Genomic DNA, 13,436 nt, shown 5'->3' on the forward strand with positions numbered 1-13,436 from the left:
ATAATGATGCAATTACTGCAAGAAGGTGACTAAAATCCCCTTTTATGCCATTTGGTAGTGCAGTGATTGAGCCGTGCTGTAAAGTGGTAGAAAGCAGGGCATTTATATCCTGTAGAGGCCTCTAGATCTTTGGTTAAACTGTCAGACTGAGCAAGACCCTTAACCCCACAATATCTCCATGGCGCTGCTCCTTAAGGGGTGGGTTACATGAAGAGGACGAGTATGCAAGCAAAACCTTAGGTGAACTGGTTAAGACAGACACTCCTTAGAAAACAGATCAATGTGTTCGATGTTTTGTAAATAATCTTTATTAAATTACTTAGAAACGCCCTCTCAACTGTTCTTTCACTTACAGATTTATGTTGCTCATGAGATTGCCACCAGTTTTTCTTTATAGATATAGTTGATTATCTTATACTGCTGCATTATGGCTTAGCATTTCAGAAATAAGTAAAGCTATTTTTCAATGTCTTGTGTCTTTTAAAGGTTTTTCCATTAACTAGCAATAACACACCTTTGTTCACACATTCATACTATAAGAACATTAGAAATACGACTTCATACACATACGGTATATATTGTGTAAACACATAATCAACAATGATGAAGTTGTAGATTGTTTTAAAGTATGGCTTACAAGTTAAAGGAAAGAAAACGGAGACCTGGGAGAAATTGTCCGTTTGTCAGGACTTGTACAACAACCAGCCACACTTGTCACACCAGCCCTGCAGCAAAACACCCACCCACACGAGAAAACTCATCTCACATCTAAGGTGAATGTTGCTCTGGTGGGAGACTACACCTCCAGCAATCCCTCATTTGACAGGAAGTCACAGCAGGACTGCTGAGCAGCGTCAAAGTGACTAACGAAATTCAAAGAAAAAAACCACATGAGATCAGTGTGCATGAAAAGGCCCCCGCGGTCGGGATTGCTTCTTAATTAAAAGCAGGATGTTTGATGTTCATCAAGCTGCACCTTCAGAGGAGATCATAACAAATACAAAGAATGTGACCAAACTTGACTTTTGGATTTATATATATTTTTCTTGTAGTAATTGTGCAAGTCTAAACTGCAAAACCTCTATTACTTTGATGTGTCTTTGGTGAGAGACAGTTTTAATTAACTTTATCTTTATAATCGGAACCAGCATAAATAAAGAGAACTTCTTAACTTTATTGAAGGTTACGTTAGCCTTGTGACCCTTTGTATTAAAAGACAAATCCCTCTCTTAACTAAAATGCGACTCAATTGTAAAAGGTTTTACAAAGCATCTTGTTTTAACATACAATAATTCTACAAAGGAAGAACTTGTGCGCTCAGTTCCCTTTGCTGGCAGACAGTGGCAGACAGCCCCCTTGTGGTCACTGATATACCATTTCTATTAAACTTTTTTTTTTTTAAACTATGATTTCTTATGATTCATTTTTGGTTTAAGGGATTTCAAATTAATAACCCCCCAAAAAACATTGTATGTGAAAAAGCGATCTTTATTAGTATTAAACAAATGTCTAATAACTTAAGGGATTATTTTAAAAACTAGATAGCTCTAAAAAAATAAATATAAAATATGTATATAAAATGATACTACTGCTTTGACTATTTAAGAGTTTTATAGCTACATTAAAGCTGCATTTTGAAAATGTGTATCTGAATGATTAGGCAACACAAATCCAGCCTGTGGATAATTGAAGAAAAATGTATATAATTATAATATAGAACAGCTGAATTTCTATTACCATTAAATAAAAAATTATTAGAAATGTTACCCAGATTACATCTAATCTAATTCTCATTCAAATTAACACAGCAACTGATTCATTTTAAAGTTTCTAGAAAGTCATATTACAAAAGTACATTTGTCAAATCAACACAGACAAAGTTTGGCCACATCTTTCCACTTTGTATTGCCAGTCCTCTGAGATCCCACATAGCAAACATAGCAACACACCCAAACACACACACAGACCTGAAAATGACCCCATGAACATCTTTTGAGAGTGGTTCCAGATTGACTGGCAGAAAAAAAGGGGACTGAGTTTAAATATAGAGCTAAAGACTCACCCTGAGGACCCTATTGGCTGTAATGACAGGACGCTCGTCATTAACAGCTGTAAGCTCGATGTAAACCGCCTTGGCTGCACTCTTTTTCCTCAAGCCTGTGTCACTGGCTTCCAATGTAAAATTATCGATCAAGGTTTCACTGCTGTCATGGACGTAGTAAATAAATTCATGCTCCACCTAGGAAAAAGAAAACATGCACAAGAAATACAGATAAATGGAAAGTGTGGGTTATTTTACACAAAGTCACTAAATTTCAAAATGTTTAGGAGGTAGGAACAGTTTTACAAAGAATGGAGACAAAATCATAATTTTCAATAATTCCGCTTCCTTTATCACTGGCTGTGTAAAAATCTCACCTGCCTCCTGGTGAAAGTTGATATAGGCACACCAGGATGACGAGAGTGCTCAATGTGACCGTGGTGAGGCGGCTTCGTCAAATTATAAAAAAAGTTCAGTCCAGAAAAATGCCTATTGGTTACTTTCAGCACATCCTCTGTTAGTGCTTTTGAGGCCCCCTCATTTATGGTGAAATTAGTGACATGCAGGGGTATAAGGAGTGGGATGATGTCAACAGTTATTCTAATGTTGCTAACATCAGTGACCCCATTGGTGGCATCCAGGACGAAGGTGTCATTTACGCTGTTGGGCTCCACCTGAACGTACTGGATGTTCCCCTTGTTAATGTCCTCTTGGTTAAATGTCTTGACAGGGGATTGTTTGCTTCCGACGTAGCGCTCCTCAGCCTCGACAAAGCACCGGAGAAAGCCATGAGATGGAGCAACCTTGACTGTGAACACGATCTCAGATGGCAGGTTGTCCTCATGGGTGACCTGTCCCAATCCAGAAACACCCCATGGTTACATTTAAAATGCCACAATGCCTTTGAAATCCTAATTTTAATTAATATTGTTTCGAAAGCATAAGAGGATTAGATTCAATAGCCATAGTGTATATGGTCATATAGTCAGATTTTTAAAAGTTTTTGTGTAAACACTGAAGTTTACACGTTTAAGTCAGAATGCTGTACTATACTATGATCAATGGTTATGATTTACAAAAGCAGGTGTAAAAAAAGGAAAAGGAATTTAAGGGAGAGAATAATGGATATACAAGTGTCTATATTTTTTTACTCGAATAACATTACAATGATCCCATTTTTTTTAAACATAAAGCTTTAACATTTCTTCAAAGTTACAGAGAAATGTTAAATCTCTGACAGAAATGCTTATGATTAAAACACTCACCTCCAGTTTAGTTTCGTCAATCTTCACTGGTTTCCCCTCTTCCACCACTAAAGTCTCGTGATGCTGAATGATAGGTGGCCTCTGATGACTTTCAAGAAACACCTTCACATTAACCCTCTCTGTAGTTTGCAGACCTTTTGCTTTTACAGTTATGTTGAAATGGTCGGCCAGATGTTTGCTGTCACCGTGCCTGTAGGAAATAAGCCCCTCCTTCAGCTCAGACTGTGTGAATTTCTCAACCTTTGTGTTGTTACAGTAAAGACCGCCATAACTGGGAGGCTCAATCAAATTCATAACAACCTCCTGGTCATCTCGGATATCCATATTTGACACGATGCTGAAATTGCTGTTGGTAAACGTTACAGACATTCCTTTCTGTACCAACAGGCCAGTGTTGTTGCCAGCCTTCAGGAAAGGGTCACTGGCACTAATGTCTAAAAGGCCAGATACAAAGTTTTTTCCATCAGAAACAAAGAGGACAAATCTGCCATTGCTGGCACCCTTGTGAATGAACAACACCCGCTTTTTCACCAAGTCCTTCTGTGGAAACTGAAACAGCCGCTGAGTGGTGTCGTTGACCATAACGAGGTCTCCCACTGGGATTCCTCGTCGGGTGTAGATCAGATGGTCGTCATCAAAGTCTGAGTCAGCATCGTGATAAAACAGATCCTCTGTAGTGAGTAGCTTCTGTCCATTTCTTACCACATGGAAAACTTTATCAATGGTTCGAACTGGTTTTTCGTCGTTAACGAGATGAACTGAGATGTTGAAGGTTCCTTCTTTTGAGCCAACTTCATCTTCCAGAATTGAAGACTTGAACCCTTTGCTGGTAGAAGCTATAAAAATAAAATTATCTTTGGTAGTTTCACTGTCATCGTGGATGTACATTAAGCGCTCCAGCATTATATCCTGATTACTGAAAGTCAGGATGTTATCATAGCTGGCATTGGAATCTGACTGACTAATTTGGGCCAGCCTCCCATGTTTGGGACTGCTTATGACTGTGTAGTACATGTCCCTTGTGCTTAGAGTCTCTGCAAAGAGCTCATCTTTGGTGATAAGTTTACTTTCTCCCTCCTGAAGGGAGAGGCCTCTATTTCTCATAAAAACAGTGTTGATATCTGCTTTGATTGAAAACTGAAAATCATAATTTTCTGACTGCGCATGTTTAGAGACCATCTGAAATTTAAACCTATCAGTTGTGTCCTCATAAGGTCTATCAACTAGCTCATAATGGACCTTTTCATCCGTTAGATTACTTTGGCTAAACGTTGAGTTCTTCATCAAGACTGTGGTGTCAAGTAGGAGTTTTCCCTTCTTTGGTGTAGTCAGAACTCGAAAATAAAGGTCGTCGTCCGACAGGGCCACACCTTCAGCTCTTGCAAGAAGGTACTCAGAGCTAAGTGTCACTTTTCTAACTTTATCCAAATTTATCATGACATTCCTTGCCAAATGGTACTTAACCCACTTAACAGCAATAGAGAAAAGTATTTCAGTGTTTGCTCTCGCAGCGACATTGACTTTACACTTAAAAGAATCAGAGACATTAGAGGTCTGGATGTCATGAAAGGTGCTAATGTACCTAAGCCGCTCTTTGTCAAGAAGTCTTTGAGAGAAAAACTCTGTATGCCTCCATTCACCACTTGAGTGAAGTCTCTGTAGTTCGCCAAATTGTGGTGGTTCAATTACATCATAGCGAATGTCTATAGTTTGTTTAACTGCATTAGTTTGAATGGCTAACTGCTTTGAACTAATATTAGCAGTTTCTCCTTGAGTAATCTCTATACCTGTGTTGTTGGCTATCTTATACTTCAGCTCTAGAGCCATGATCCTTAAAACCACAGTGTTGCTGACCTTGTCTCCATCACTAACTCTTAGAACTATCCTTGAGTTTCTCACGCCAGTGTGGACATAGAACACCTTCATTTCATCTAGATCAACATATGAGAATGAAGTCACTGCCTTTCCTGGGTGGCTCTCAATTTCCAAGTAGCCTGCATCAGCGTTCAGGTTTCCCAGGACAGAGAATACAAGGTTAGTGTAGTTGCTGTCTATGTCAGTTGCTTTCAAAACCTCAGTGGTGAGACGCTTCTTAGACTTTTCCAATAAGACAAAGAGATTACCTTCTGGGAGGCTTAATTCAGGTGCATCATTAGTTGGGGTGACAGTTATGTTATACCGGTATAATTTACCATGCTTCAGATAATCAGGAACTGGTTTTCTACTGCTACAAAACACTGAGAACATGAAGAAGTCATCTGGCTCCTCAGAGCCTCCATGGACATACATCACTCTCTCGTGCCAAAGATCCAACATGCTGAAGGTGTTCTCTTCCTGGTCCTCGTCAACATCAAGTCTTATCTGACCTCTTAATGGCTGGTCTTCAATTCTAAACATAATCTGAGACTGTCGGATGCCAAGTGCTTTGAAGTCCAGGAATATCTTTATGTGTTTGGCCTCCAGAGAGGCTCGTCCACCTTCCTGTACAACAAGATTTTTAAGATGCACAAACTCTGAGCCATACTTTTTGTCCCAGCCAACTGCAAGAGTTGACATTTGAAGAGACGGTGTTGGTGTTAGAGTGTAGATGACTGCGCTTGACTTTGTTGAACTTGTAGGACTCACAAGGGTCGATTCCTCAGGTGGTTTCTCTGGTTCACAACCTACTGAGATATCTTTGGTAACTACAGCACTAGAGAGACCCACCTTCACTCTGTTTATTTCAATGTTCCTCAAACATCCTTTAAAGGAACCCCCTCTGACACGCTTTCCGGATAAAGAGACAAGACCTATTTTTCTCACCTCTGACCTTGTACCATCATCAATCCCTCCAACAAAAAGAAACCCTTTAAGATGTAGCCTTTTGGAGTGAGAACTAATGCTGATTTTCACCATTTCCTTGTCCACTGTTAACTCAAGGTTTTTAGAACTGAAATGCAACTTGAGAGAATGGCATTTTCTGTCATTGATGACAGTTTGAGAACGTAGCTCGGTTTTCACTCCACCTTTACCCACAACAGCTACTGGAAAACCTTCCTGAATCTCCACAGCCACAAAGCCTCCATCCCTGGCTGAACTGTAGAGGATTACACCCTCTTTGGCTGAGGTGTGCACAACACATTCAAATGTAGCCTGTTGATGATGATGATGATTCCAAGTTGGAAAGGAAATATAGGCCCTTGAACTAAAAAAACTAATGGGATCTTCCTCAGTGGCAAAGAACTGGGGACTGCAGCCTAAAGAAACTTCATAAATATTTTTGTATCCAGTATATGGCCTCAGTGATGACAGCAGGTCATGTTGATTGAACAGCAGCTCTTCCATGCACCCGCGGAAGCCGACTAAGTCTCTTGGGAGGTAGATTTTGTCCAAACCTCCTGTGCCTCCAACATAAAGACCATCTTTGATGTGGAGATGACGAAAAGAGCCAGGCATCTTGATACTTGTATGAGAGTTTTTGTCGACAGTCAGAGTGACGTTTAACTGCACATGGTGGATCTCCACTGAGTGCCAGGCAAAATCGTTAAGCTGAATACCTCTCTCTGACTCCAAGATCTGCTCCCCTGATCCAAGATCCAGTTTCACCTAAAGGAAGCAATAAAACACCAAACAAACTGTTTAAAATGTGAAATGTTAAATCAAAATATGAGTATTTCAATGGCAATTTGAATATTTGCACAAATTTTTAATGAAAACTACAATTTCATTCTATATATTCATTTTATTCCTTAGTACTTATTTTTTTGTTTTAATAAAAAAAAAATGTGATATGAATTTTTTTACAATTTCTCTTATCTGACAGAACAGCAAAGTTACTCTTAATTTTTTTCTTAAGATGTTTTTCAAAATTTCATTTCTGCATTTTATTTTTCTAAATTTCTATTTAAAAAACATGCTTATTCAAATTTCCATTTAGAAAAAGGATCTTTGCTTACAACAATACTCGAGTACTACTGTTAACATATATGCACTTTTAAACAGTAAACCAAATGGGATTTAAAAATCTAAATATATCTAGTGTCATTTTAAAATAATGCTTCACAATTCTTAAAGGTGCCATCACTCAACAGGCCTTTGCATGTTAAATTGTGTGTGTGGCATTGGATCTCAGTTAAAACTTCCCAGGTAGTTGACAGTGTGAAAGTGGCCTTTTTTTTGTGTGGGCTCTTAGCATAAGACCGCTTTGCTTTTACCACAATTCCAACAATCAGGGCTTACCTGCAGTCAGGAAGCATTGTTGCTTGTATAACTTTTTACCTTATGTGTAAGAGACCAAGAAACAATGGTAAACCAACCACAGCAAACTGCTAATGTTGCTGATGCTACATCCTGATGTAATAAATGCAGAGCACATTAACACTCATACAAACAGGTTAAATACCTGTGTGTACGCTCAACTAATTTTATATTCAAACGATTTCAGAAGGACTGAAATCTTGTTTCACTTGTTTTACATGACTCCTTAAAGGTAATTCATTGTTCAGTGTTTTAGCATTTCTTCTACACAAAGCTTATTAGAAAATAATTACCTTTAATTGCTTACAGGTGCTGGTCATAAAATTAGAATATCATGAAAAAGTAGATTGATTTCAGTAATTCCATTTAAAAAGTGAAACTTGTATATTATATTCATACATTACATACAAACTCATATATTTCAGATGTTTATTTTGTTTAATTTTGATGATTACAAATGACAACAAATGAAAATCTCAAATTCATCATATCAGAAAATTAGAATATTACTGAAGACCAATAAAAACAAAGGATTTATAGAAATGTTGGCCAACTGAAAAGTATGAACATGAAAAGTATGAGCATGTACAGCACTCAGTATTTAGTTGGGCCTCCTTTGGCCTGTATTACTGCAGCAATGCGGCGTGGCATGGAGTCGATCAGTCTGTGGCACTGCTCAGGTGTTATGATAGCCCAGGTTGCTCTAATAGTGGCTTTTAGCTCTTCTGAATTGTTGGGTCTGGTGTATTGCATCTTCTTCTTCACAATACCCCATAGATTTTCTATGGGGTTAAGGTCAGGAGAGTTTGCTGGCCAATTAAGAACAGGGATACCATGGTCCTTCAACCAGGTACTGGTAGCTTTGGCACTGTGTGCAGGTGCCAAGTCCTGTTGGAAAATGAAATCTGCATCTCCAAAAAGTTGGTCAGCTGCAGGAAGCATGAAGTGCTCTAAAACTTCCTGGTATGTGGCTGCGTTGACCCTGGACCTCAGAAAACACAATGGACCAACACCAGCAGATGACATGGCACCCCAAACCATCACTGACTGTGGAAACTTTACACTGGACTTCAAGCAACGTGGATGAAGTGCCTCTCTTCTTTTCCTCCAGACTCTGGGACCTTGATTTCCAAAGGAAATGCAAAATTTACTTTCATCAGAGAACATGACTTTGGACCACTCACCAGCAGTCCAGTCCTGTTTCTCTTTAGCCCAGGCAAGACGCTTCTGACGCTGTCTGTGGTTCAAGAGTGGCTTGACACAAGGAATGCGACAGCAGAAACCCATGTCTTTCATACGTCTGTGTGTGGTGGTTCTTGAAGCACTCACTCCAGCTGCAGTCCACTCTTTGTGAATCTCCCCCACATTTTTGAATGGGTTTTGTTTCACAATCCTCTCCAGGGTGCGGTTATCTCTCTTGCTTGTACACTTTTTTCGACCACATCTTTTCCTTCCCTTCGCCTCTCTATTAATGTGCTTGGACACTGAGCTCTGTGAACAGCCAGCCTCTTTAGCGATGACCTTTTGTGTCTTGCCCTCCTTGTGCAAGGTGTCGATGGTCGTCTTTTGGACAACTGTCAAGTCAGCAGTCTTCCCCATGATTGTGTAGCCTATAGAACTAGACTGAAAGACCATTTAAAGGCTTTTGCAGGTGGTTTGAGTTAATTAGCTGATTAGAGTGTGGCACCAGGGGCCATCAATTTTGAACCTTTTCACAATATTCTAATTTTCTGATATGATGAATTTGAGATTTTCATTTGTTGTCATTTGTAATCATCAAAATTAAACAAAATAAACATCTGAAATATATGAGTTTGTATGTAATGTATGAATATAATATACAAGTTTCACTTTTTAAATGGAATTACTGAAATCAATCTACTTTTTCATGATATTCTAATTTTATGACCAGCACCTGTATATGATATTGGTAAAGTATTTGCTAAACCTTTCAAATAACAGAAATCAGATGTTTTAATCACTTCCATGTTCAAAGATGGATGAAATCAAGCTTCTAAGGATGCAGACTATTTCTAGAATGATCTGAGAAAGAACGGGTCGCTAACAGGAACCCAGTTAACTTCAGCATGGTGCTATATTAGAATGCCACCTGTCCAACCGGTCTAGTCATAATATTTCCTCACTCCTGAATATTCTACCAACAAATGTGGGTGATATTAAAACTAAGTGGCAACAACTGAGAACAACAGCAACCCAACCATAGTGGTAGGCTGGGCACACTGACATAACTGGGGAATTGAGGTCACCAAGTTTCTGCAGAGTCATTAGCCCCATTTACATTACCCTTTTGAATATGTGCAAAGAACCGTCCGAGGAGGGTAACCAAGATTACTGTTGAGTGTAAATGGAAAGCAACTGAACTGGACCATGCCAGACACAACTGAACTGCGTTAAATCTAGTACAAGTTCATCAGTAGAGCTTGGTACAGATCAGTTGTGGCTCGGTTCTCTAATAGCAGAGAATGCATGAGCAGACCGCGTCATCTACAGTCAGCTGACTCATTTTGCGGTTTTCCGACGTGTCCGGCTTTGCATTTCAAAGATCACCAACTTCTTCTCAGCTTATTAAGAATAAATGGGATCAAAACAGCGTGGTGCGACCAGAGATGTTGCAGAGACTGAGGCTCTAATTGAAATTTGGGGTGGAGAGCTATCCAGACACATAAGTTCCTGAATGTTATTGGTGCTGCCATTTTCGTTTGCGTATCTCCCGCCTTGAGAGCTGTAGTATCATGGACCCGACGATAAGAGGCGGGGAATTGTGATAGTGTTAGATGTTGTGTAAATGTTGTGTAAATGGTCGCAAGAATCAAGCTCGACACTTAACTGATCCAAGCTCGGTCCGAACCTGGCACGGATTGGTTTCAGAGGGGTAGTTTAAATGGAGAAAATCACTACAACCATGTGTCCTTTAGATTAGCTAAGAAAGGTGCATAAAGAGCCTTATGCAATGGGTTCCCAAGGCTGAGAAGCTGCATCCAATCAATGTATCACCAAGTGCCATTCAAAATGTTGAATGCAGTGGTGTGAAGGATGCTCCAAATACACTCTGACGCAGTGAAGACCCTTTAAGTGAGAAATATCAAATCAACCACTTTGGATTCAAAATGTGAAGTTACTTTAGTTCATGTAAGTCAAGGTAAGCAATTGATAGTTTTGGTAATATCAGTATTTCAATTTTTTCTTGAGCTTTTTATTGAGTCAGCTACTTTTCTAGAAACAAAATCTTTTATTCATGTCCTCTCTTGTGGATGGTGCATCAGGACAGTGGTTTTCTAGAAAAAGGGATACCTCCAGACGGTATCCTGTTTGATTAATTGATATAATAGTTAGCTGTGTTTGTAGGATATTAAACCATTAAGCTGCTTGCTGGTGTGTAGATAAATGCAAGTATGGAGTGTGCTTAAAGATATGAACCAGTTTGTCACAAGAAGGAGCACAGTTAGAAGTACGGCCACAGCAGTAAAAGGCCAGTAACCTACAGCCCCAAAGAGCAGCAAAGCACTTCCACTGGGCAGCCATGCATCCTGCACCCCCTAAGCTGAAGAGGCCTGGAGTGATTCAACCAGCAAGACAGTCCAGAACAAAGCAGGAATGAGGTCTGTGCATGGAGAGCCATCACACATAGATGCATAGAAGAGAAGGGCTTCCTTGTGTCACACCTGAACCAGAGAGAACACCAGAAACATCTTAAATGTACTAAGGGGAAGAGTGGAGAAAAACAGAATCCAAGTTGCTTGAAGACCAGTGAGAAGTGTCCACTGTCACTGATGGTTTGAGGTGCCATGTCATCTGCTTGTGTTGGTCCACTCTGTTGTCTGAAGTTTAAAGTAAATCCAGCCATCTATCAGAGTATTCTAGCACTTTATTTTCCAGCAGGACTAGGCATCTACCCACACTGCCAGAGGTACCAAAAACAGGGGGTACCTGCTCATTGGCCAGTAAATTCCACTTATCTGAACCCTAAAGAAAATCTCTGGGAGATAAGAAACACCAGAACCAACCTGAAGGCAGCGATCAAATACCCTGAGCTTTGAAGCCCAACCAAGTATTGAGGGTATAGAAAAGGAAATATTTTTACAATCCTTTTTGATTAATCTAATGTGATACTTTTCTCTGAAACTAAAAGGTGTTTGTTTGTTTCTCTACCTTAAAGGTATAATGATTAAAGTTACATTAAATAAAGTTTTAAATATATTATTCTATGCGTAACGAATCTCTATAAAATTCGATTTTGCAAAGAACAGACAAGTTTCCATCTCTAACTAAATGTATTATTCATTTTCGTGATTTTATGAAATTATGAAACATTTTATAAGTCACAGATAAGAATGAAAAGCTAAGAAACAATGAAGTTTCTATCTGCAGTTTAACAAAATGCTTTAGTAATTAAATAAAAAGATCCTTTTTAGCAATTTAAACATTCTAGCTATATCAAGAATGCAATCTTATGTAAAGATATTATTAGGTGCAACAGATTGAAAAAAAAGTTAAGCTTCAGATACTGTTACACCTTAAAGGGGAAAAGAATAAAATGAAATAAATCAGGATTCAGACTGCTTATGATGTCACCTGCTGTCAAAACAGTGAATTCAGTCTCGGTTTGAGAGGCAAAAAGGCACCATTATCTATTCACCCTGAGCAACGACCACAGAGCATCACATTATCTCAGACTAATGCTGCATTTAGATGACACTCTTGTCAAGGCCTGCTGTGGAGCTAAACATGAACGAGCTTCCAGGAAGCAACAGTCATGTCTGACTCCAACAGTGAGACCCCAAGCCTGAAAAATGCTGAGCACTGCCACTTTAGAGCCCATGAAACATAGTTCACCCTTTGTGTTCAGTGAAGCACAAGAAATTCCAAACATTTGTCAAAGCGATTTATTCCCACAGTTAAAATGTAACTAGTATGAGCTTAGTCTGAGGATTTTAAGTTAAATGCACTGAAACTTGCTTACGGTACAAAACTGGGTCGAGCTGCAGGACGAACAAAAACACAGTTTTGATCGCACTTGTAAATGAAATGAAGATCCCAAAGATCAAAGAGAGCGATGATGATAGTTTGATGAGGAAAAGAAAAAAATAAGTGAAAAAAATACAGATATATAGAGGGCCTGACATCATCTGCAGAGAGACATAAAGCAGTGGTTGCCTGCACTGCTTGCAGTAAAGAGATGTGTCTATTCATAATACATTTTTGCTTTTACCTACACATGCATACATTTGTTTATTTCCTGCAGCCATAATAGTACCAACCTGGAGGCGACCAGCGTGCAGCTCTAGCAGGAAGTAGCTGGCCTGGCCAGCAGCGAGAAACATCAAGCCATTGGTGCTGGAGGTCCGGAAGCGTACACGGAGCACATTACGGTCGGACGACTCTGTTGCTTTGAGCTGTATGTAGCCATCCCCGTAGAAGGAGGCTGCAAGAGAGGCGACAGGGAGAAAGTAAATGAATGTAGTGCAACAGAAAAAATACGACTACACTTTAATGAATATTAAAATAAAGCAGGGATGACAGCGACAGAGAGGAGGTTATATCCAGCATTGTGGTATAAATATAGCTTGCATGAGACATTAAGATATAAAACTGGGTTAGTTATAATTGTCTGTTTGGAAACAAAGTCTTTAAATACCAACCCTGCTCATTCAAAGAGTGGAATATTACAACTTCTCTGAATTTCTGCTTCAAGGTGTTCCGGTGGTGCTTAAGTTTTGAGCTCAAACATTATGATTAACATGCATTAAAATAGGGGTTTGAAATGTCAACTTAAAACTAATCAGCATCTTTGTCAGAAACACAATTCAAAGCTATGCTTAATAATTAAACCGCTGTTTCTATGGAAGTAAATATGTGCCATCAGAATTTGAATA

At 39.2% G+C, this 13,436-nt stretch overlaps 1 protein-coding gene across 1 annotated transcript in view; it reads right to left on the reverse strand.

The window, feature by feature from the left end:
- Window positions 1–13,436, reverse strand: part of cspg4b (chondroitin sulfate proteoglycan 4b) — a 32,203-nt gene that overhangs the window by 11,984 nt on the left and 6,783 nt on the right. The window contains exons 2-5 of the mRNA XM_038277311.1: window positions 12,822–12,985; window positions 3,307–6,891; window positions 2,419–2,892; window positions 2,063–2,239 (exon numbers count right to left, since the gene is read on the reverse strand). Of these exons, the coding sequence (XP_038133239.1) occupies window positions 2,063–2,239; window positions 2,419–2,892; window positions 3,307–6,891; window positions 12,822–12,985 (4,400 nt within the window). The remainder of the gene's footprint in view (window positions 1–2,062; window positions 2,240–2,418; window positions 2,893–3,306; window positions 6,892–12,821; window positions 12,986–13,436) is intronic.

Source organism: Cyprinodon tularosa, unplaced genomic scaffold, assembly GCF_016077235.1.
Source record: "Cyprinodon tularosa strain WSP-4 unplaced genomic scaffold, ASM1607723v1 ctg130, whole genome shotgun sequence".
NCBI classification, from domain to species: Eukaryota; Metazoa; Chordata; class Actinopteri; order Cyprinodontiformes; family Cyprinodontidae; genus Cyprinodon; species Cyprinodon tularosa.